The 24741-nt window shown below is 44.2% G+C and overlaps 1 protein-coding gene across 1 annotated transcript in view; it reads right to left on the reverse strand.

Moving 5' to 3' along the window:
- The window catches only part of LOC115318457 (A disintegrin and metalloproteinase with thrombospondin motifs 16-like), a 212994-nt gene that overhangs the window by 71848 nt on the left and 116405 nt on the right, over positions 1-24741 (reverse strand). Inside the window, exon 9 of the mRNA XM_040215034.1 lies at positions 17306-17361. Within this exon, the coding sequence (XP_040070968.1) occupies positions 17306-17361 (56 nt within the window). The remainder of the gene's footprint in view (positions 1-17305; positions 17362-24741) is intronic.

Raw genomic sequence — 24741 nt, forward strand, 5'->3', positions numbered from 1 at the left:
ATTCGTTCACACACTGAAATATAGGACAAACTACAGTGTACGAAGATCTATCATGTTATACGAACCAGTGATACGAGAAAAGATCCTCCAGTCATCGGTCACTGGGAACTTTGTTTACTTTATTTTCCTATTACACTATATGCTCCTCTCTCTTACCCTGTATCTTCATCTCTCTCTTATATATATCCTTGACTTATATCTAGAATAGAACATAATCAAGCATTCCCTTTCTGCGTGATAGTGTTCTGTGGCTAGCGACAATCATTTCCTAGCGAAGATCACGATTATGGCGCAATAGTTGACGGAAGTAGCAGGCGACACTCGTCACTAGTTCTGGCCAAACGGCCGATACAATTTTTTTCGCATTTTCCCGCTCGCTGTCAAGGATTAGGGGGTCGCTTCAACCAGCAAAATATGGCCACCGATGCCTGTTTACTGAGCAGTCGTGCCTGTCGCCATCCAACTCACTGGCTTTGCGGGCGATAACATCAGGCTCAAAGGGGCACGCCGACAGAGAGCAGAACCCCGAAATCGGGCCCCGCCTAAATACAATAGAGCGTAAACAGTGTCACCGTGTTAACCTATTAGAGGTTAACATGGCGACAGTGTTTACTTCTTAGGTAAGAAAAAGCATGGCACGTGGTATGAGCCGGATCCTTACACGAGGTGCCAGGTGAGCCCATAGAACTTGTCTGCTGCCCTAGAGTACTTCACGAAGGACCAGTTACAATGTTCGCGCCAAGGTCCCAACCAGAAGGACGTCATCTCTGTCATGCTCGACGGGGAGAAAAGGTTCGTACCAAAGCGCTTCTTGACACGCTCAATCCGAGAGGCCTTTTGTGTATACAGATACAAGCTTCCTGATTCCGGCATTGGGCTAACGAAACTTTATTCCTCGCGCCCTAGATGGGTCAAATGTATTCCACTCCAGGAAGTGTGTGTTCGTGTGCCCTGCGCCAATTATTACCTTTGTATTGCCGTTGTAGAATAGGCTACAGGGTCAACATTCAACACTGGTGAAATGAACTCAGCATTTCTGTGCGACCCACTAGCAAATCTGTGTATTTAAGGAGAGTGTGATTACTGTTCAGAAGGCCAGTCTCTTACACTCGAGGAACTTCATATCCTAGAGAATGAACAGAGTGTGCTTACAACATGGGAGTCCGGCGACCTTGTGAAAAACCAGACAAAAAACACAAAAAAAAACATTAAATTATGAGATTTTCCTAAAAGTCGTTCAAGTAACGGTTGAAAGTTGGATATTTCAGAACCATATCCAACAAATGCAAGATAAAGCGATCTACGATGAAAAGCAGCTGCGGCAACGAGGGAACATTGCCTGTCATTTTGACTTTGCTGAAAAGTGGGCTATCGTGCTTCCTGAAAATGTTAAAACATACCACTGGAGAAAAAAAAAGTTACGATGTTTACATGTCTAATGACGATAAGAAAATCTACAAACAGCGTTGCTATCATCAATGAGGACCTGTGTGACGACGTCGCTCTCACGTGCTTGGCTCTAGAAAAAGTGAACGAGTGGGCTGAAGACAACGTTGCGGTACACTCGCACGTGACGCACGTAAGTGACGGGGCCGCCAATCATTTTAAGAATTGCTACCAGCTTCACCAGTTTGCACAGAATGATTGTCCACAAGCCCAGTAGTAATTTTCTGCATCTGGACATGGGAAAATACATGCGACGGAGTTGGCGGTCTCGTGAAGCACCAGGCAACGCAAAACAACCTGAGTGAACGTTGAATAAACGCAATTCAGACGGGCAGGACATTGGTGAGCGCTCTATTTGAGAAAGTTGTTGCATCTTGCGTATCTGGACGAAAATGAGCTTGTTCCGTATCGTCAACAAAAAGAAAAGAGGAGTGGCTGACGGTGCGCGCCTTTTCTGACATTCGGTCTTGGTACGCGTGACGGCTGTGCAAGTCATCAACAGAAGGAACCTGTGACATATATGTAGCATGGACAGTCGGATCTTGTTCGAAGATACTTTATTAAATGTGTACATCGAGGAAAGCCTTAGTGTAAAGTGCCGAATTTGATGCCCCGAGGACTGCTGATTTTGAATGCAGGGTTATTTATTTATCAAAGTTTTCTCCACGGTGTGTTTAACCTGCTATTTTACTTGGAGATAGCTTATTTTCTGATCACTATATGAGAATCACAATACGTTATCCTCGCGCAGGATAGAATATCTCGGCTTGCCGCGATCGATTCATACACAGAGAGTATCGAAGCTCTTACAGTCCGGCGCGATGCCACCGCTTACCTGAAATGGTTTGTCCCCGGAAATACATAACTAACCTAAACAATTTTAGTATTCTATCCTTATTCTTGTGTGTTGAAGTAAAGTGGTTTCTTTTATTTTAAATATAAATTATACTTCACGCTGCATCATCTTTTCTCGAATCACTAGCCCTTATTATCATGCCTCTTTGTACGCTGCAGGGATGGGCAAAATGCATGCAAATATGTATCGAAATACAAATACAAAATACTTCTTTTAAAATGTATTTAAATACAAATCTAATTACATTTCCAAAAAATCATTTAAGTACAAGATACAAATACAACCAAATGCGTTTGGTCTCCTCCAAATACTTTTCCGAATACATTCCTCAAAATTTGCGTCAGCGACTTCACGGCACCTGCAACTGGTTTCTGGGTGTCTGATTTTAATTATGCATCGCACACTCGGAAGTTAGTGTGCGAGGCTCTAATAACGTAATAGAAATGTAATCACAAAAAATGTAATCAGCTTGGACGTAATAGGTCAAAAGAGTACATAGCTTCAAGCAGCTTTTTTTGTCGATTACAGTTTAGTATGGACCGACAAAGAACCGAGACGACCAAGACGCGCAGCAGTAGCTAGAGAATTTTTTATTGCTGCAACTCGCACCAGTTACGAAAATCTGGACGACCCGCGCATTTAGAATGTTCCAGGCAAAGGTATGGATGGAAATCAAGGTGGAAAGCATCCCAAGTTGTCACAGGCACTTATTTAGCCAGTCTGCCTGTGAACGTCGATTTCGTCACTATTCTTGCCCTGGACTAGCACCGTAATCACAAAGTCACTAAACGCTTGTGCTTGATTGAGATACACTGCGTTCGGTGCAGAACGTAGTTTTCTTCCTGCTCTGGACAGTGACAATAAATTTGAGGGATGTATTTGCGCCCACAAAATTGTATTGAATTACAATTGTATTTGAAATACTCACGTTTTAGTAATTAAATGCACACGTCAAATACATTACGCAATTTGTAATTAAATACAAATACAAAATACACAAAGTATTTGAAATACGTATTTAGAATACTTGTATTTGAAATACTGCCCATCCCTGGTACGCTGTATGTAAAATGCTGTATATAATTTCTCCTCACTTTTAGTGTCTGACCGATTGCTCTAGTTGTCAGTGACCTCATCTGAATAAATATGTATAGAAGATTTGTGTTAGTTTCCTGAAACTGGAACTCAAGGTCACATCTCGTATAGGGTACTGCCAAGTGAAGGCTTCGAAAAGGACCCTACTTTGGGGAGTTCTGTCTTCTTTCTCAGTAAAATAAGGCAAAATATTTTTAATACAAATGAATTCCGAAATAGAGTATGACAGGGTACCCAAATTAAAAAAAAAAAATCGAAGCTGGTATTTTTTTTTTTTATTTGCATCGGAAACTTTCGTTGTTTGATCTTTTTTTAAGTTTGACTAAATATGCTAGGATAAAAAATATGGTTTATAGCTCGCCGGAACAGCAGCACTTGCCCAGCCCCTCGTAGCCCCGTCGTCCTTCTCTTCTTCTGGCTCTGCACCAGCTAGTCCCTTCACGTGCGGCTACCGCCGTAGTCACGTGCAGCTCCCTTGTTACAACTGTCACACTCCTCCCCCTCAACTCACAGTGTCAATCAAGGAGAGTACCGTATCGGAGGTCTGCGCTGTCTAGTTGAACGTCTCAAAGTGTCATTTCTCACAGGTTCGCCCTGAACATCCTGTCCTGAGCGTTCCCGCACCGCACTCGGAGTCTGTATATCGGCTCTAGACACACAAGAACCACCCATGTCACGTACACGCTCACTAGGTAGGTTTACCACACTGCCTAATGGTGTCTGCCTAGCTACGCTGTCTTCGGGCCGCATGAAAGTTTGTTGTCCAAGAGGCATGTTAACTACACTCTCCAATGGTGGCTGCACATCCATGTTGTCTTGTGCACTCTCCAATGGCTGCTGCACATCCAAGGTGTCTTGTGGTGGGACTGGTGCTCGTTGCCTCAGGTGATCCCCGTGGCGATTCCAGGTGCCGCCCTCTTCCAGCATCACTCGTGCCGACGATGCACTGGTGGGATGCTCAGCTATTGCAGGGACCCAACGATCTCCTGGTCTGAAATTTCCAGCCCAGACACGATCACCAGGCTGTGGTAATCCGTCTCTTCTTGCAGATTTGTCCGCTCGCTCCTTCTGCTGTAGCTGCTTGAACCCTACTCTGACTCGGAGATCTGGGTGCAGCAGGTCCAGGGGAGTCTTTAGGCGCCGCCCCATCAACAACTCTGCTGGTGTTCGTCCAGTCAGGTGATGCGGCGTCGTTCTGTAATTAAAAAGAATTCTGGGAATCTTGACTTCGAAACATCCTGGTTTAGCTTTCTTTAGCTTTTCTTTTATCGTTTGTAGCACCCTCTCTGCAGCGCCGTTTGAGGCAGGGTGATACGGTGGAATAGTGATAGCACGAACTCCATTTCTTGCCAGGAATTCTTTGAATTCCGCACTGACGAACGCCGGGCCGTTGTCACTAACGACCACATCAGGTAGGCCGTGTGTGGCAAAGATTGATCTCAAGCACTCCACTGTGGCTTTAGCCGATGCTGAGGGCACCCGGTGCACTTCCACCCACTTGGAGAACGCATCAACTAGCACCAAGAAATAGATGCCCTGAAACGGCCCTCCAAAGTCAACATGTAGACGTGACCATGCATTTTCCGGGAATGGCCATGGTGTTTGTTGTACCGACCTCGGTGCCCGCCGGTGAACTTGGCATATGGTACAACCATTTACTTTGTTTTCAATAGCCTCGTCTATGCCTGGCCACCAGACATGGCTCCGAGCGACCATTTTCATTTTCTCAATACCCGGATGTGTCTCGTGTAGCACGCTCAACACCGCTGGCCTTAGTGATGTTGGTACTACTATTCGGCAACCCCACAATACACAGCCGTCCTGCACTGAAAATTCCTCTAGTCGACATGAGAACGTCCTCCAATCAGCAGATTCCGGCAGACGCTTCCCAGACCACAAAGCCTCTCGTACTGTCGACACTATGGGATCCTTATTTGTAGCCTGTGCTACCGCTGCTGCCGACAACAACGACGGAAACGCCTTTTCCAGCATGAACACTTCCCCAGCCGTGTGGTCCTTGAACGAGGATCCAGGCAGTGGCAGCCGACTCAGCCCATCCGCATTTCCTAGATTGACCCCTGGTCGATATGCCAGTCGATAGCAATAAGCGCTCAACGTTAACGCCCATCGAAGCACTCGAGGAGAGCACTGTTGTGGGATTCCCCGATCATGTCCTAGAAGACCCAGCAATGGCTTGTGGTCTGTGCAAATGTCGAATTGTCGACCCCACAGGAATTGGTTGAATTTAGTCACTCCGTATATTACGGCCAGGGCCTCTTTATCTAGTTGGCTGTAGTTTTTTTCAGCTGCGGATAGACGCCTGGATGCAAAAGCGATAGGCCTTTCTTCCCCGGAACTTGTTCTGTGCGCCAAGACCGCACCAACACCATATGGTGACGCATCGCAGCATAGTACCACCGGCTGGCTCGGGTCATAATACACTAGCACTGATGCAGACGTCAACATCGCTTTGCTAGTATTGAACGCCGCTAGTTCCTCAGCACCCCAACTCCAGGCCTCCCCTTTTTTCAGCAGTTTATGGAGGGGATGCAACACCGATGACACGTTTGGCATAAACTTTCGGTAAAAGTTTAGTAATCCAAGGTAGCTCTGTAGTTCTTTGACATTCGAGGGTTCTGGCGCCTCGATTACCGCTTCGATTTTTTTGGGTGCGGGGTGAATTCCTTCAGCGTCAATAATGTGTCCCAAATATTCCACACTTCTTTGGAAAAGTGAACACTTTGCCAGTTTGAGTTTCAACCCGGCCTCACTTAACTTTTTTAAGACTGCCTCCAGATTCTGGCAGTGGTCATTTTCTGTTGCCCCTGTGACCAAGATGTCGTCAAAATAGACAATGGTGCCGTTACAATCTCGTAAAAGATTTTCCATCTCTCTTTGAAATATGGCGGGAGCCGACGCTACTCCGAAAGGCAGCCTGTTGTATTGAAACAGTCCTTTCTGCGTGTTAATTGTGACAAACTTCTTAACTGCCGGCTCCAGTTCAATCTGCTGGTACGCATCGCGGAGATCTAGCTTAGAGGACGTTGTTCCCCCAGCAAGCTTCGCCCACATCTCTTCCAGTCTCGGTACCGGATACACTTCTGTAATAGCCACTTGGTTGACTGTGAGTTTAAAGTCGCCACAAATTCGTATCCTACCATCCTTCTTTAGTACAGGTACGATAGGCGCCGCCCACTCTGACGTTCGTACGGGGGTCAAAATCCCGTCGCGCTGTAAGCGTTGCAACTCTTGCGCTACCAGGTCTTGCAACGCAAAAGGCACAGTTCGCGGTCGGAAAAACCTGGGTCTGGTTCCCTCCGGTACGCTGATAGTTGCTTTCATTCCTTTCAGCGTCCCTAATCCTTCAGAAAACACGGAGTGAAATCTGCCTGCCAACTCTTCAGTGCTGCTCACCTGATGCACATTGACGAGCTGATTTAGAGGCATGTTGAAAGCCCTTGCCCAGTTCCGTCCCAGAAGAGCCCGGGAACCACCTCGTACAACAAACAAAGGTAGTTGCTCAGCTTTCCCGCCAAACTCCGCCATGACCGTCGCCTTGCCGACTACGGCAGCCAGCTGACCGAAGTAGCCCCGCAGTTTAACGGTTGATGGTTCGATGACGGTATCTGGAAACCGTCTTTCGAACTCAGTCTCATCCATAACCGAAAACACAGCTCCGGTGTCCAGCTCCATTTGTACAGTTTTTCCTTGTATCGGGTCCTTGAACTCTGGTGCCTCTTTTCGGCCGTTTCCTGGTAGCGCTATTTTTTCGCTCGGGTTTAACGGCCAGAGGTCCCCCACGACGCTCGAATCTGACTCTTCACTGTCTTGAGCTTGCATGACGTGCACCGAACGGTTTGCTGGTGTCTGAGTTGAGTTCAGCGTCAGCTTCGTTTTTTCTTCGCGATGTTTGTCGTTGCTGCTGACTCTGCCTTCGTGGCTTGTCTTGTTCTGGCACAGTCTTGATATATGACCTCTTTGCCGGCATTTGAAACAAACACTATTTACAAACTTGCACGTTGATTCCCGGTGCTTGCCGCCGCAACGGAAACAGCTGCGTCGCTCTTCCGCTGACTGCGCCGATGTCGACGGTGCTGTCACGCGGTTCACCGCTGTCTCGGCTGTCCCGCTCGCTCGGCCGGTGATCTGTTCAGCACCTCTCGCGGCGGCTTCCATGCTCGTGATTAACTCCACCGCGCGATCCAACGTCAAGTTAGGCTCTTCCAGTAGCCTCCTCCGCATCACGTCATTCCTGATGCCGTGCACGATGCGGTCCCGAAGGTTGTTCGCTAAAGAACTGATCCACAATCTCGACATACTCTTCCCATTCCTGACCACCTTCCCCCGTGAACGGCTCTAACTTTGGCATGATGTTCGCGGTAGATTTCACATACTTGTTATAATAACATGGTTCGTAGTCTTAACCTCGTCGCCAGTTGTTAGGATAAAAAATATGGTTTATAGCTCGCCGGAACAGCAGCACTTGCCAAGCCCCTCGTAGCCCCGTCGTCCTTCTCTTCTTCTGGCTCTGCACCAGCTAGTCCCTTCACGTGCGGCTACCGCCGTAGTCACGTGCAGCTCCCTTGTTACAACTGTCACAAAATATATCGCAACTATCGTATCACTAAGGTTCCTCATTTATTTTTTAAAGTAATAACCATATATAAATAGAATACTACCTGCAAAATATATGATAATGGTTAAATTATTTTATGATATACAAGCCTCCAAATTTCGCTATTTGTCGTTCGAGCAGGCATGTTTGGCAAATTTTAGAAAAATAAATAAAATTTAAGTAAATGTTATTACTTTATATTACAAGCAAGCTATACCCATAGTTTGTTTTTAAAAGTATTAGAATTCTTTTTAATTTTATCCTTTTAGCTATTTCCTTTCAAACGTGCCCCCTCCATCAGTGCGTGTTAATGGAACTCTCCACCTCTTCATCACTTGGGATTTTTCCTGTCCCCAAATTTTTTTTTCTGGCCAAAACTAAATTTAGATTCGTTTATACCAGACACTGGACAAGGACATATGAAAACGTTAGTTGATTTCAAAATGTCGAGAGCCACTCTTTGGTCGATCTTTTCTGAAATCACCCCACTATAATAACTGTGTTAGTCAAAGTGACAATTTTATGACCTCGTAAAATATTTTAGCTCGAGTTTCCATCTTGAAAAAGAAATATTACACACAGTTAGCTGAATTTGGCGATTAAGGGGGAAGCTAAATTATGGTCGTTCGAAACTAACAGTATGACTATGTGGATGGAAGACAAGTCGTTTCCAAGTTCCTCAGATGTCACTGCGGTATGTTACATGCTCCGGTGAATGGGTTGAGAGTTTCATAGTTTAAACATTTGGGTTTTATATTGCTGCCTAGGCGGCTGTACTCATAAAACCCCGAGAGAGGAGAAAAACAAGGAAAGAAAGGCAAAAGACCACGATGTTGTGTTTCCCTTTTCTTTTCTTGTCTCGGGGTTTCATAAGTGTGACCGTTCACCAGCTAACTCGTGTTATTACTCGAAGTTTCCTCAGTCTCGGCGATAACGCGTTACAAATAGACACCTTACCGTTAAGGTGTTACTTTTCTTCTGTAACGTAACGTACTCGTTACATTTTTAAAAGAGTGGTAGGTAACGTAAGTACGTTACTCATTACATTTTTTGCCCAAAACTTCGTTCTCCAGTAGACCCAAACGCAGTCGACGCTACGAGCCGATGGAATCGATCAGACGGACTCAAAAAGGCACCGTCATAGTGTTCGTCATGTTTCTGTACCTCTTCTGTCATCGCTGAATCAATCATAAACAAGAAAAATATTAAAGACGCTGACTCTCGGCGCCGTATACTCGTTCGTTGGCGGCGTTCGTTGCGCCATCTCTTGTCTCCCGTGCGAAACGGCGCCGTGTTGTTTGCAGACCGGTGGCGTCGCTGCGTTTCCATAGGAGCTAAGCCTTTTTCTATCTTTATTTTTTCCTCAGGTAAGTTCGCTCTTTTCAAATTTTACAAAAAAAAAATGCGCCATCTGTGGGCAACGCTGCACAAAGTCGTAGCGCGATAGGTTAGGAACCCGAATTTTGCGGTCGATTTAAAGAGCCTGCCGTCTCCTTGAATCACCCGGTATAAAACGCTGATGCTAAAAAAAAAAAAAAAAAAAAAAAAAACTGTGATCGACGGGCTTCTATGGTCGCGCAACCCATCGTTGTTTTCTACAAAATAAGTAAAGTAAAGCTAAAAAAAAGCAAAACTGTACTCTCAATTTATTAATAAAAAGTAACCAAAAGTAACGTGTGCTACTTTTGTAACGTAGGTTGGTAATGCGTCATTTTCTTTTGCATGTGCAGTGCCGTGCATTGTGAAAGACCTACTGGGAGCGCGTGGCCGAGGCGGTGGCTGGTGGGGGCGCTGCGAGCGCTCCGAACAATTCCATTCTGCTTCGAGAGGAGGACCCTCACTCGGGGCTCAGTACAAACTGAGCCCCGAGTGAGACAACCCACGGGACGCATGGGCTGTCTTGGGTTCAGGGTCGACACAGCCGAGGACACCATTTCGCACACGCCAGAACGGCTCGCTGAAGCGCCGCTTCCCCTCAGGGCGTTCCAGGGGGCGGCGGACTACTTTTTTATTTATTTGAGAATACTGGCGGCTAACTTTTAAAGGCCAAGGCATGGTGGTGGAAAGATGACGTGAGGGAACGCTAGTTCGCGTACATACAGGCATGGAAATAAAACAAACGGGTAACTTATTCATAGGCAACAAAGAAAAGATCATCGATTTCACTAGCAAACAAAGCAGTAGGAACAATAGCTGTCACGCCTGTGGGGCCACGCATTCCACTCGCACACGGTTCAAGGAAAGAGTGAATGTTTAAAAACATCTTTTTTGAAAGGGGGGACGGACTACTTCGTTTTCCGTCCCACCTTTCTATGTATCTTCCTCATGTTTAATTACTGTTACCAGCACGCTAGATTTGTACTTTCTTCGTTGTCCGTCCCACCTTTCTATGTATCTTCCTCATGTTTAATTACTGTTACCAACACGCTAGATTTGTACTTTCTTCGTTGTCCGTCCCACCTTTCTATGTATCTTCCTCATGTTTAATTACTGTTACCAACACGCTAGATTTGTACTTTCTTCGTTGTCCGTCCCACCTTTCTATGTATCTTCCTCATGTTTAATTACTGTTACCAACACGCTAGATTTGTACTTTCTTCGTTGTCCGTCTCACCTTTCTATGTATCTTCCTCATGTTTAATTACTGTTACCAACACGCTAGATTTGTACTTTCTTCGTTGTCCGTCCCACCTTTCTATGTATCTTCCTCATGTTTAATTACTGTTACCAACACGCTAGATTTGTACTTTCTTCGTTGTCCGTCCCACCTTTCTATGTATCTTCCTCATGTTTAATTACTGTTACCAACACGCTAGATTTGTACTTTCTTCGTTGTCCGTCCCACCTTTCTATGTATCTTCCTCATGTTTAATTACTGTTACCAACACGCTAGATTTGTACTTTCTTCGTTGTCCGTCTCACCTTTCTATGTATCTTCCTCATGTTTAATTACTGTTACCAACACGCTAGATTTGTACTTTCTTCGTTGTCCGTCCCACCTTTCTATGTATCTTCCTCATGTTTAATTACTGTTACCAACACGCTAGATTTGTACTTTCTTCGCTGTCCGTCCCACCTTTCTATGTATCTTCCTCATGTTTAATTACTGTTACCAACACGCTAGATTTGTACTTTCTTCGTTGTCCGTCCCACCTTTCTATGTATCTTCCTCATGTTTAATTACTGTTACCAACACGCTAGATTTGTACTTTCTTCGTTGTCCGTCTCACCTTTCTATGTACCTTCCTCATGTTTAATTACTGTTACCAACACGCTAGATTTGTACTTTCTTCGTTGTCCGTCTCACCTTTCTATGTATCTTCCTCATGTTTAATTACTGTTACCAACAAGCTAGATTTGTACTTTCTTCGTTGTCCGTCTCACCTTTCTATGTATCTTCCTCATGTTTAATTAAGGACTACTTGGCATTTTACTTTTATGTCTATGGTTCCGGTTTTTTTTTTTCCTTCTTCTTTTCTTGGTTGACAAAGCTTCAGACAAAATTCTTCTATCACTCAACTGGCTCCCGTTTCCTCTGCGTGGTTGGCCGGCTTTCCCGCACTGCCAACCGCTTCTCCTTTCCCCGCTACCCCACAGCACATGGGCAAATGCCTCCGGAGTTGTTTACGGCGTAGATGCTTGAGATTGTGCGCAGGCAGTCGTCGCCCCTCTGCCGAGGCAAATATACCTCCAGGAAGGACTCGCCGTGTTGTGGTGCGCATGTATTAATTGTCAGGAAAGGGACTCTTATACACACGGAGAACAGAGCTTTGGCTCTCGCTCTGCGCCGCGGCCATGGACGAGCTTTGCCATGGGCTATTGCAATTGCCATTCTTCTTCATATTTTTATTTATTCAGATTTATTGAAAAACCTCGAGAAGCCCTTCGGACGTTTCTTCCGTCGCCCTCAGCACGAGAAGGAAAACATGTCTCGCGCCGAGAGCGCGAGGACTCGATGGCCCGCCGGCTCGCCATCGCTTGTCAAGCGCGCAACGGCAGGTCAGCGGGGCTCATGACCGACGGTACCCATTTTATTGCCTTATCTTTATTAAGAAAAAGAAGAGAGACGGCACTGGCAATAGCCCAAGACAAAGCTCGTCCACGGCGGCGGCGCAAAGAGAGAGCCAAAGCTCTGTTCTCCGTGTGTATAAGAGTCCCTTTCTCGCTAATGCACGCGCGCCAGAGCACGGCGAGTCCTTCCCAGAGGTGTATTGGCCTCGGCAGAGGGGCTATGATTGCCTGCGCACAGTCTCCTACAGGTACTCCAAAACCGACTCTAGAGGCATCTGCCCTTGCGCTGTCGGGTAGCGGGGGAAGGAGTAGCAGTGGGCAGTGCGGCGAAGTCGACCGAACAGGCAGAAGAAACGGAAGTCAAACATGTGAAAGAGGAATTCGGTCTGAAACTGTGTCAAACACGTGGACAAAGAAAAAGAAAATACAGAGCCATAAAAAATAAGTGTAAAATGCCAAGTATCCCACGGACCGTATAATAAATATAATATAATATAATAAAATATAATATATTATAATATAATACAATAAAATATAAACACAGCCGACCGGCCATTGGGAGGTCCAGAGTTCAAATTCTAGCTCCGCCGTTTATATTGGCTTTCGGAGGTTTTGTAAAACATTGATTCCATCGATGAAATACTGTTCACTTATCTGCACATTGTCGTATATATATATATATACACATATATATATATATATATATATATATATAGATGTGCGTGTGTGTATATATATATATATACAAGGTGTTTTTTTTAAGCTTAACAGAATTTTTTTTTTCAAAAATCATGAAAGCTAGATTAATGCGGTCTGTGCAGTTCAGTTATACGGCCAGGGGGACATAATATAGGAGTCTAATTGTAACGATCAGTAGGCTAATCAGGTAAAATTTGTTAATAAACTTCTTAATTAATAAAAATAGACATATTGTTTCAATTAGAAACTTGCAGGGCGTGATCGAAAAGCCCTATATAAGTCATCTTCAGAAAGACTGAGCGCGCGAGAAGCGTAGTAGTGCACTAAAGTTAGCACTCGTGGAGCACGTATATATATATATATATATATATATATATATATATATATATATATATATATATATTATATATAATATATATTATATATATATATATATATATATATATATATATATATATATATATATATACATACATATATATATAGGAAAGTAAACGTACCTCGAAGCTTTTCGTGGAGTTTTATTACATATAGGTCGACGTTTCGGCCTGAGCCAGACCTTTTTCGAGACTGCTACTTGAGATGTCAGATTAGGCTCTTTGACTACGTCACGTGGTATTCCAAACATCTGGTTTCTCTCAAGAGTTGACGATACCCCCGACGCAGGCGTCCCCCCCCCCCCCTCCCCCCCCCCCCCCCCCCCCCAAATCCCGCGTAAACCTGACCTTTGTGAAAGAACTCGCACAATATCGGTATATCTAACTGAAGCAAAGCGGTGGGGGAGGTAGGAGAAGGGGCAGCCACATGAACAGCAGGCGCCAAACTCTCGCCGGGAGAAAAAAAAAACAAAAAAAACAGCTTTGGAGAAAAATGCCTTGACCGGTGTCCGAGCGGTGTACCAGCCGCCCCCTCTGTCCGTGAAACAACACACATATACATATCCCTTTTTCACGTAATGAACTTCAAGACAGGGAAGACTAGGGGTGGTTCTGGAGTTCCTCGCCGAAAGAGGGAAAATAAACAAAAAAAAAAACGGTTGCAGCTTCTGAGAAAACTTGCCCCAAGCGGTGTACGAGCGGTGCAACAACCCGCCTCCTCAGTGCTAAAAACAACACACACACACACATACATATCCTTTTTTTTCACATAATAATCTTCAAGCCGGGGAAGACGAGCGGAGGTTGTGGACTTTTAAACCAATATGACTGCTCAAGGTGTGTTAACTGCGTGCATGGACGTCATTATTCCATGGTGTTTATTGATCCCAGCTTTAATAGTGTTGAACTTGTAAAATAAATATGACTCCCTCTGCTCGCGATCCCGGTTAGCTTTAAAACCAGATTGTAGAAATTTCACCTCAAGCTTATTGAATGAGTGTCCGGAAATACTCATGTGTTTTGAGAGGGGGTTACTTGGGCAGGGTCTTACATGGGATCTATGATTATTGAATCTTAAGCGGAAAGGTGTCATCGTCTGGCCCACGTACTGCTTATGGCATTTGCCACATTCCAATAGTTATACGACGTTACTTGTATCGCAGTTTAAGTTCCCGTAAATTTTGTAGGTAAAGTTGGAATTTGTACTCTCTGCGTTTTCTCTCGGCGTCACGTGGTTACATACCTCGCAGCCCTTCTTACCGCATGGCCGACTCCCAGTGCTCTTGGAGACAGTTGTTTTTGACTTAACTATTTCATCATTAAGATTACGCGATCGTCGATACACCACTCGCGGAACGGTGGTAAAAACTCTGCTGTACGATGTTGAAATGTTTCCTTTTTTTTTTTTAAATATCACTGACCTTAGGGGACCTATTGCTGAAGGTCAGCACGAGGTTGGCTTGTCGGCCAGTTTCTGTCTGGGAACATCGTTCGCTTAATAACTCATCACGATCAAAAGCTTGCGCCTTTTTTATTGCATCGTCAATAATTGGTTCAGGGTACTTTTGTTCTTTTAATACTTGGCGTAGTTGGTCCGCGTTGGCGTTGAAGCCGTCGTCACTCGAATACACGCCTATGAACCTGTGTGCCTGACTATAGGGTATACTAGTTTTGCAAGGGCGAGGATGGCAACTGTTGAAGTGCAGGTATTTTTGGCGGTCAGTCTGCTTTCGATAGAGTTCAGTGACTAGTTTTCTGCCCTCTATTATCAACCTGACGTCTAGAAAATGAACTTCGGTTTCGGAATAATTATGAGTAAAACTAATAGAAGGGTGCTCAGAGTTAAAAGCCTCGTTAAAGCCAAGGAGCGCTTCTTCTTTGTGTGGCCAGAATATAAATATATCATCAATGTATCTTTTGTAAAACATTCGAAAGAAACTTAGACTCTGGGTTACCCATGAAGATATTTGCGTAATTTGGGGCCATTTTGGTCCCCATCGCGGTGCCGCTAGTTGGGAGAAAGAAATTTCCGTCGAACTCACAGCCGTTTAGTTCGAGCACGAGACCAGCGAGAGCGGCCAGAACACTGCCATCTGGTAGGTCGTCTTCCCTGTAGCCATTATACGTTCGCACGAGCGATTCAATGCAATCCGCATGTGGAATATTCGTGTGCAGGGCCGATGCGTCCATTGTTACAAGAAATGTATCCTTGGGTACCTCCAATTTTGAGATTTCTCTAAGAAAGTGATTTGTGTCACGGACGTACGATGGAAATGTCGGAGGGATGTTTTTGATTAGGTTGTGAATGAAGCTAGATATCGGTTCGGTTAGGGTCCCTTATCCGAATATGGTGGGGCGCCCCGGGTTGCCGTTTTTGTGAATTTTCGGTACCATATAAAATTGGCCTTGGGTCGGCGTGTTTGGCAGTCAGATCATTTAATGTGTTAGTGATGATTTCGCCTTATTCCTCGAGCCTGACAAACCGCTCATGTATAATGTTGGCATGCTGCTTGGTGGGATCATCTCTGAGTCTGGAATAGAATTTGGTATTGTTAAGTTGTCTATATCCTTCCTTAAGGTAGTCAGTGGTGTTCAGAATAACTACGGCGCCGCCTTTCTCGGCTGCTTTGATAATAATGTCCTTTCTTTTGCTTAGGGCCTAGAGAGCGTTACGCCCTGAAAGAGAGATATTAAAGTGCTGGGGTTGCCGCTTCCCATAGGCCGCTCCTACGTCCCTCTGTACTGCCTGAATGTAAAGGTTGAGATGCTTGTCCCTCTTAGTATCAGGAGTCCAACCATTTGATGTTGAAGGAAGAGAAATCTTGGCCACGTGTGGCATATCGAAAAAATATTCCTGAAGTCGAAGGCTTCGCGCAAAGTTATCGAAATCTTGAAGAAGCGTAAATTCTTCGTATTGTCCCGTGGTCAGACAGAAGTTAAGGCCGCGGGAGAGAAGCGACTCTTCGGCGGGGGAGAGAGTAACATTTGAAAGATTAACTATGTTGCTGTGGTCAAAACTATTTGGTACGTCCCGTCCGCGCACTGTTGTTGGTAAAGAGTTTACACTATCTTTGGCCAATTTCTTTTCCTTTATCTCCATGTGCTGTCCCAGTTTTCCTCCTCGAATAATTTAAGCGTTGTGATCTCATGAGGTGATAGCAAGTTATCACGTAATAGGTTGCCCTCAGCCCTGCTGACTTCAGTTAAAGATTTCGCGCAGTGTTCGATAGTTATTTTTACCAAATCTAAAGAAGCATTAGTGAGCACTGCCTACTAGCTTTCATGGCTTTTTTATAAAACATTATGTTAAGCTTAAAAAGAAAACACCATATATATATAAATATATATAGATAAGGTACGTCCGCACGTTTTTTTTTAATGTAAATGCACCATTTTTCTAGCGCCACAAAATCGGCCAGCGAGAGACGTGCGCTTCGATAACCATAGACAATTGCTTGGAAATAGCAAACATGACGTAAGTGTAACATGGCTCAACAACGAAGACAAGGGAAAGGAACGAACAACACATAACATATTTTTACTGCTTTCTGTGTTGTCACTGTGTTGTTTGTTCCTCTGCTTAGTCTTCCTTGTTTTGGGCTATTGCATTGACATTATGTTTGACTTTCCCCAACTAACCCAGCTCTCCGTTTCATTACTTTATTCCACTCAGCAGTATTTTACTAGAGGATGGCTATAGTTCTGCTCCTTCCTTCAGTGTGTGCGAAGACTCGTCTGCATGTATTAGGTTAAAATAAAATATAGCGATGAGAAGGTGCGAATGGTTCTTTCTGCATCTAGTGGGAACCTTCTTAGGATTGGTTACACACGCTGCCGAACAACAAAGTAGAAATGTTTATTTTAATTTTTATTATAGAAACTCCGATGATCCCCGAGTAGCGAAAATAACATGTAAGCTATTGTATTAAACTATAATGTAAGTAGTACATGTAGTGAACAAGCGTTGCAGCACCTTATGTTGTACCCCAGCGAAGGCTAGAAGCGCGAGCTCATGGCGTTGGCAGCTGCCCTTGGTGCACGAGAGCTTGTGCCGCCGAAATGTGCCCTAGAGCAAGGAGCTCGCGGTTTTAGCCTTTCCTGCGGTACAACACAAGGTGAAACAGAGTATATATTTGTGAATAGTACCTGCGAGCTAAAATAATATTAATTTTTTTGTAAGATAATCTAGAGAAAGAGAATACGCACCTTTTACTGCGGCATCTTCAGAGGAAAAATCCTCATAATTATCAGCGAGAATTAACCTGCGAATTTATTAATCGTTTTGTGAGGTACTATAAAAATAAAGGTAGCGTTAAAGACGAGATAATTTATCACGTAATCGATTACCTAAACGGTACTGTATCTCACAAACAGTATTTACCGCTATTGACCGAATTAGAGGGAGCGAGCAGCTTTCGAATATCCTTTCGTACGCGAGTGGCTTTAGGAATGAAACATATTCACAAACCCAGAGTCTTACGTCTTTGCCACTGGTCGTACTGAGAACAATGTTTTACATACAGTTACCCGCCGGAAGTAAAACCATTCAATCTGCGTGTGATAAAAAAACTCTGCTGCTGCATTCAAGACCATTTTGTTGCAATTTTAATTAATATTTATTAAGGAAAATACTTTATTCACTGTCGATTGACTAATCCAAAACATAGCTGACCATTAATGGGTGATTTCAGATAAGATCGACCAAAGGATGGCTAGTCGACATTTTCAAATCAACTGATGTTTTTATATGTTATTGTCTAGTGTCTGGTATGAACGAATCCAAACTTAGTTTTGACTAGAAAAAATACTTGGGGACAGGAAAAATCGTAAGGCATGAGGTGGTGGACAGTTGCATTAACGCGCACTGATGGAGGGGGCCCGTTTGAGAGTGAATAACTAAAGCGATAACATTAGGAGAAATCTAATACGTTTTAGGCGCAAACTATGGGTACAGCTTGCTTGTAATATAAAGTAATCATATTCATTTAAAATTTATTTATTTTTCTAAAAATTGACAAACATGCCTGCTCGAACGACAAATGGCAAACTTTGGAGGTCTGTATCTCATGAAATAATTTAATCATTATGATATAATTTGCAGATATTATTTTACTAATATATAGCTAATATTTAAAAAATAACTAAGATATCTGTGTGATACAATAGTTAGGATATATTTAGTCAAACATGGAAAAAAAATCAAACAAAGAAAAATTCCGATGCGAATAAAAAAAAACACCAAACTCGATTTTTTTTAAATTTAGGTAACCTGTTATACTCTATTTCGGCATTCATTTCCATTAAAAATATGTTGCATCATTTTATTGAGAACGAAGATACAACTCCCCAAAGTAGGGTCCTTTTTCAAAGCCTACACTTAGCAGTGTTTTATACAAGAACTGACTCTGAGTTCCAGTTTCATGAAACCAACACACATCTTTTATATATTTTTATTCAGATGAGGCCAATGATAACTAAAGAAATCGTTCACACACTTAAATTAAGGAGAAACTACTGTGTACAAAGAGGTATCATATTACGGACTAGTGATCCGAGAAAAGATCATGCAGCCATCGGCCACTAGGAACTTTGTTTACTTTACTCTCCTGCGACACTATATGCTATTCCCTCTTCCGCTCTACCTTCGTCTCTCTCTCTCTCTCTCTCATATATATCTTCGATATATATCCAGGACAAAAACATGTTCAAGCATTCCCTTTCTGCGTGGTAGTGTTCTGTGGCTAGCAAAAATCATTTCCTCGCTAAGCTCACGATTATGGCAAAATAGTTGCCGGAAACCGCAGACGACACTCGTCGCTAGTTCTGGCAAAACGGCCGATACAATCTTTTTTTCGCATTTCCCCGCTCGCTGTCAAGGACAAGGGGGTTCGCTTCAACCAGCAAAACATGGCCGCCGACGCCTGTTTACTGAGCAGTCATGCCTGTCGCCATCTCACTCGCTGGCGTCACGGGCGATAATATCAGGCACAAAGGGGCACACCAACCGGCAGCATTATCCCCAAATACTCGAGCCTCGCGTAAATACATAGAGTGTAAACGCTGTCGCCATGTTATTGTAGTAAGACCGCCCTTCCCCCCTCCTCCAACGGGGGACTGCAGTACGCGACGGCGTACTAACACAACGGCGACGATATCGACATCGCGGGCTCGAGAATTTTCCCATAGTTCTACTCCACGGGCATTTCTCGAAACGCTTGATATTGTGTACGCCCGCCTGGAAGGATATCAGGCGCGTAGTTAAGATAAGGCGGTTCTCCGCGGCAAAAGAAAGCAATTTCACAAAAGCTTAAAAGCGGCGGCGACGCGTGTGCGGTGAACGCTTGTAGTTTTGGTGTAGACAGGGTGTGTGTGTTCTCGTTGTTGACACCAGCCGGCGATAAGGCACTGCAGGCGGTAGCTCAGTACAGCAAGGGCTAATCCGAGTGACCATCAACGTAACCCCACCGCCAACCCCTCGCGAACCGGTCGCTGACATGGCTCAGGCTGTGTCATGAACCACGTGGTAGAAGCTCGGGTGCTTTCATACCAGCGCGTGGAGGGACGACAGTGCGATTCCGGAAAGTCTTTTTCGAAGGCCGCTGACCACAATTTTTTGTCTGGAGACTTTGCCTCTTTCTTCCTTTGACGTGGATCAAGCTTTGCCGACAGCCTCAGTTGTGACCTCTCTTTTCAAATGTACGTTTGCAGTGAGTGAGCTCCTCAGCCTCGGACTTGTCACTTGTGCACCCAGTAGTTCTTTCACTTGGCAATTATATGCCATCAGTTGGGGTTTAATTTCTATTATTTATGTATCTATTACAAAGACGTCCTGGAGCTCCGAACGAGTGTTTTGTGCAGATTACTTTTGCAAACACGAAAAGACTATACCAAAGCAGCTGAATTTTCGAAGTGTTGGCGAGTTGGACCTAAACTCGTTGAAGCAAATTTTTCCGCCTGACTGTTCCACCAAAGTGAGTGCGACGGACTACCTGTGCTACCATTGCTTCATGCACATCACTAAGGAGATCTCGATGCGAAGCTCAGAGCAGTGCCCTGACATATTTGTGCCAGCTGAAGAAGCAATTGAAGATCTAAATCGCAGCATACTACCTACAGATGTGTCGCCGCTGAGACAACCAAGCATCGTAAGAAGTCGGGACAGGCCTGCCTATGTCAAGAGAAAGCAGACAGAACTGGAGCAGGTTGCTGTCAAGAATATACGCTCAAGGCTACGTATTGCGTACGACGGGGACGCACCATCGGGGTCGTCCGATCCAACATGCTCCACATGCACTGAGTGGGTGGACAACTTTCGGCAGGCCTTTGAAACCGCCACCTCTCTCCGGGAACGTTGTCAACTGCTTACACTCCTGCCGTCAACACTGACGAAGAATGAGGTTCAAAAGATGATTCCACAGGCCTCAATGTACCTCATCAGTAAATCCCGAAAACTCAAGGAAAAGCATGGCGTGTGGTATGAGCCGGATCCTTACACGAGGTGCAAGGTGAGCCCTGAGAACCTGTCTGCTGCCCTAGAGTACTTCACGAAAGACGAGCTACAATGTTCGCGCCAAAGTCCCAACCAGAAGGACGTCATCTCTGTCATGCTCAACGGAGAGAAAACGTTCGTGCCAAAGCGCTTCATGACACGCTCAATACGAGAGGCCTTCCGTATATACAAAGACAAGCATCCCGATTCCGGCGTTGGGCTAACGAAATTTTATTCGTTGCGCCCTAGATGGGTCCAATGTATTCCACACCTGGGAGTGTGCGTTTGTGTGCGCTGCGCCAATTATTATCTTTGTATTGCCGCTCTAGAGAACGTTACAGGCTCAACATTCAACACTGGTGAAATGAACTCGGCATTTCTGTGCGACCCAGCAACAGAACTGTGCCTTCAAGGACACTGTGATCACTGCCCCAAAGGCCAGTTTCTTACACTCCAGGAACTTGATATCCCGGAGGATGAAGAGATTGTGCTTGCAACATGGGAGTCCGGCGACCTTGTGAAAAAAACTTTGGAACCTAAGACTTTCTTAAAAGTCATCCAAGTGACGGTTGGAAGTTGGGTACTTCACAACCATATCCGGCAAACGCAAGGTAAAGCGATCTACGATGAAAAACAGTGCATGCAACGCGGGAGCATTGTCTTTCATTTTGACTTTGCTAAAAACTGGACCATCGTGCTTCCTGACGAAGTGCAAGCATATCACTGGAAAAAAAAACAAGTTTCGATATTTACATGTGTAGTGACGACAAGAAAATCTACAAACAGCTTTGCCATCATCAGTGAGGACCTGTGTCACGACGCCGCTCACGCTTGCTTGGCTCTAGAAAAAGTGAAGGAGTGGGTTGAAGACAACGTTGCGGTATACTCGTACGTGACGTACGTAAGTGACGGCGCCGCCAGTCATTTCAAGAATCGCTACCAGCTTCACCAATTTGCAAAGGACGATTGCCCACAAGCCCAGTGGTTATTTTCTGCATCTGGACATGGGAAAAATGCATGTGACGGAGTTGGCGGACTCGTGAAGCACCAGGCCACGCTGAACAACCTGAGAGAACGTTCAGTAAGCGCAATTCAGACGGCCAGGACAATGGTGAGCGTTCTATCAAAGAAACTGAAAGGCGTGCATCTTGTATATCTGGACGAAAATGAGGTTGTTCGGTATCGTGAACAAAAAAAAAAGAAGAGTGGCTGACGGTGCGCGCCTTCCCTGGCATTCAGTCTTGGCACGCGTGGCGGCTCAGCAAGTCATCAACAGAAGGGACCTGTGACGTATATTGAGCACGGACAGTCGGATCTGCTTGGAAGCAACTTTATTAAATGGGTACAGCGAGGAAAACCTTAGCGTAAAGTGGCGAATTTGATTTCCCAAGGACTGCTCATTTTGAATGCAGGGACATCTTATTTATCACATTTTTCTTCACGGGGTATTTAACCTACTGTTTTTGTTGGTGGTTACTAATAATTTTTATCTGATCACTATAAAAAAAATCCCAAAATGTTATCCTCGAGCAGGATAAAATATATCGGCTTGCCACGATTCATTCATACACCGAGAGCATCGAAGCTGCTCCAGTTAGGCACTATGGCATCCGGCACCTGAAATTGTTTGTAATCGTAAATACACAGCCAACCTAAATATCTTACTATTATATCTTTGTTTTTGTGTGTGGAAGTAAAGTTATTTATCTTACTCTAGATGTAAAATATACCGGAAGGTACAACTTCACACTGCATCATCTTTTCTCAAACCATTAGTCTCTAATATGATACCACTTTGTACGCTTATGTAAAATGCTGTATATAGTTTCTCCTCCCTTTTACTGTGTGACCGATCGCTCTTTTTATCAATGACCTCATCTGAATAAATGTATATAAAAGATTTGTGCAAGTTTCATGAAACTGGAACTCAGAGTCACTTCTTGTATAGGACACTGCTAAGTGTAGGCTTTGAAAAAGGACCCTACTTTGGGGAGTTGTTTCTTCTTTCACAGTGCAATGATGCAACATGTTTTTAATAGAAACGAATTCCGAAATAGAGTATAACAGGGTACCCAAATTAAAAAAAAATCGAAGGTGGTGTTTTGTTTTTATTCGCATTGGAATTTTCCTTTGTTTGATTTTTTTCCCATGTTTGCCTAAATATATTGTAACTATTGTGTCACTCAGATACCTTATTTATTTTTTCAATAATAGCCATGTATTATTAAAATAATGTCTGCAAGTTATGTAATAATGATTAAATTATTTCATGAGATACAGATTTCCAAAGTTTGCCATTTGTCGTTCGAGCAGGCATGTTTGGCAATTTTTAGAAAACTAAATAAATTTTTAATAAATATTATTACTTTATATTACAAACAAGTTGTACCCATAGTTTGTTTGTAAAAAGTTTTAAAATTCTCCTAATTTTATTGTTTTAATTATTCACTTTCAAACTTGCCCCCTCCATCAGTGCGCGTTATTGCAACTGTCCACCTCTCCCTGCCTTACGATTTTTCTTGTCTCCAAATTTTTTTTCTGGTCAAAACTAAGTGTGGATTCGTTTATACCAGACACTAGACAATGTCATATAAAAACATCAGTTGATTTAAAAATGTCGACCAGCCACCCTTTGGTCGATCTTATCTGAAATCAGCCTATAATGTAATATGAAACTAGTAAGAACTGTTGAGAATAGCTAATATTCAAAAACAAATTTTGTGTTATAACTAGGGCTACGTTTTTCGGTAAATATCGATAAACGCCAACAAATACCCCCTGGGACGAGCTTCTCAATAATGAAAAAGACCGACAAACCCCACATGAAAGTTGGTTTTGAATTAAAGAAACCAAGCTACAAGGAGAAGAATATGTTCTATCGAGGGCTTCATGTTTGTTGAATGAGCGGAGTAACGATTTCATGATTTTGGACAATTAATTGCTTAATTTTAATTTCATTGTGTGCGTTGTTTCCTTTATTCAAAAGAGAACAAATTGAAAATCGGGGTACCTCTTCACTCAAACGCCGTACTCAGAGTGACGTTCAGAAAGGTACAAGGTAACTTCCAGTCGGGTTTTGTCTTGAGACACGCCATCGCTCCCTCGGCGATTTTCGACTCTTCAAGGGTGTACAAACACACTCAAAAACAAGCCTCGACTCGAAAATTTTCATCGAAATTCCATCCAAGGCCGCGTTTGTTCTTCAGCCGGTCTCGGCTCCAAACGCTCATCGACTGGAGAAAATACTCGGCCATTTCCTCGCGACTCGCAAGGTTGCTCCGCCACAACCTTTAGAAGGTCCTCGAAGTCAGTTCGAAGTGTCGTGGTGGCCGGCGAGTCATTCGCAAAGTTTGTGAACACCCTTTCGAAAGCAAAAGAGGCGACTAAGACGACAGCCATTCGAGACATGTCTAAAGACGGAGTTCCAGGAGTCACCTGGACTCGCACAAATTTCAATGGGCGCGACTTCCTCGCGTGGTACTGCTTCATGAGAGGAACCGTCGCGAGCATACACCAGTCCCTGCCGGTGGAGGGGAACGCGAATAATCAGGACTGGTCGTTGAAACCGATGCTTCAACGCCTCGTCGCTCAGAAAATTTATGGTGCCGGGAGGTTCCAAGTTGTTACGGGCGACGTTCTGAACGTGCTAGAGCAGACAGAGTGCCGGGTTATAAAGTGAGTTTCTCGGCTCCTCGCCCTTTTCTTCAATCGCCAGGTGATGTGCTCGGATGGCGCGACAAACTTCAACACAAACATGCAGGACTTCTAAGAAATGGAGTGTCATGCGTTATACTGCGTGCATTGATTGCACTTACGTCAGGATAAAGCAACCTGGCGGGCCCTATGGGAAAGTGTTCAGCCAGAAAAAAAAGGGATCCTTCTTCAATAATATGAAGGTGACTTTAAAATTTGTGTGTGTGATTTCGGTAGTCCCAACGTTATTCAAACTAAACACTGAGATGCCGCATCGAATGAATAAACTCGAGCACAACTATAGCAATCAAAACCTATGCCAAAATCTGTATTCTGCCACAAATTTGTATGGCATAGCGTGCTACTTACGTGCAAGCTCATTGGGAGAGCAGTAAAATAAGTGCAAATGAAACGGACTGCTGGTCGGATGAACCAGCGTAATTATAGTAGCGGTCAGAGC

The sequence above is a fragment of the Ixodes scapularis genome, unplaced genomic scaffold (assembly GCF_016920785.2).
Source record: "Ixodes scapularis isolate PalLabHiFi unplaced genomic scaffold, ASM1692078v2 PGA_scaffold4__175_contigs__length_147842914, whole genome shotgun sequence".
Classification (NCBI taxonomy): Eukaryota; Metazoa; Arthropoda; class Arachnida; order Ixodida; family Ixodidae; genus Ixodes; species Ixodes scapularis.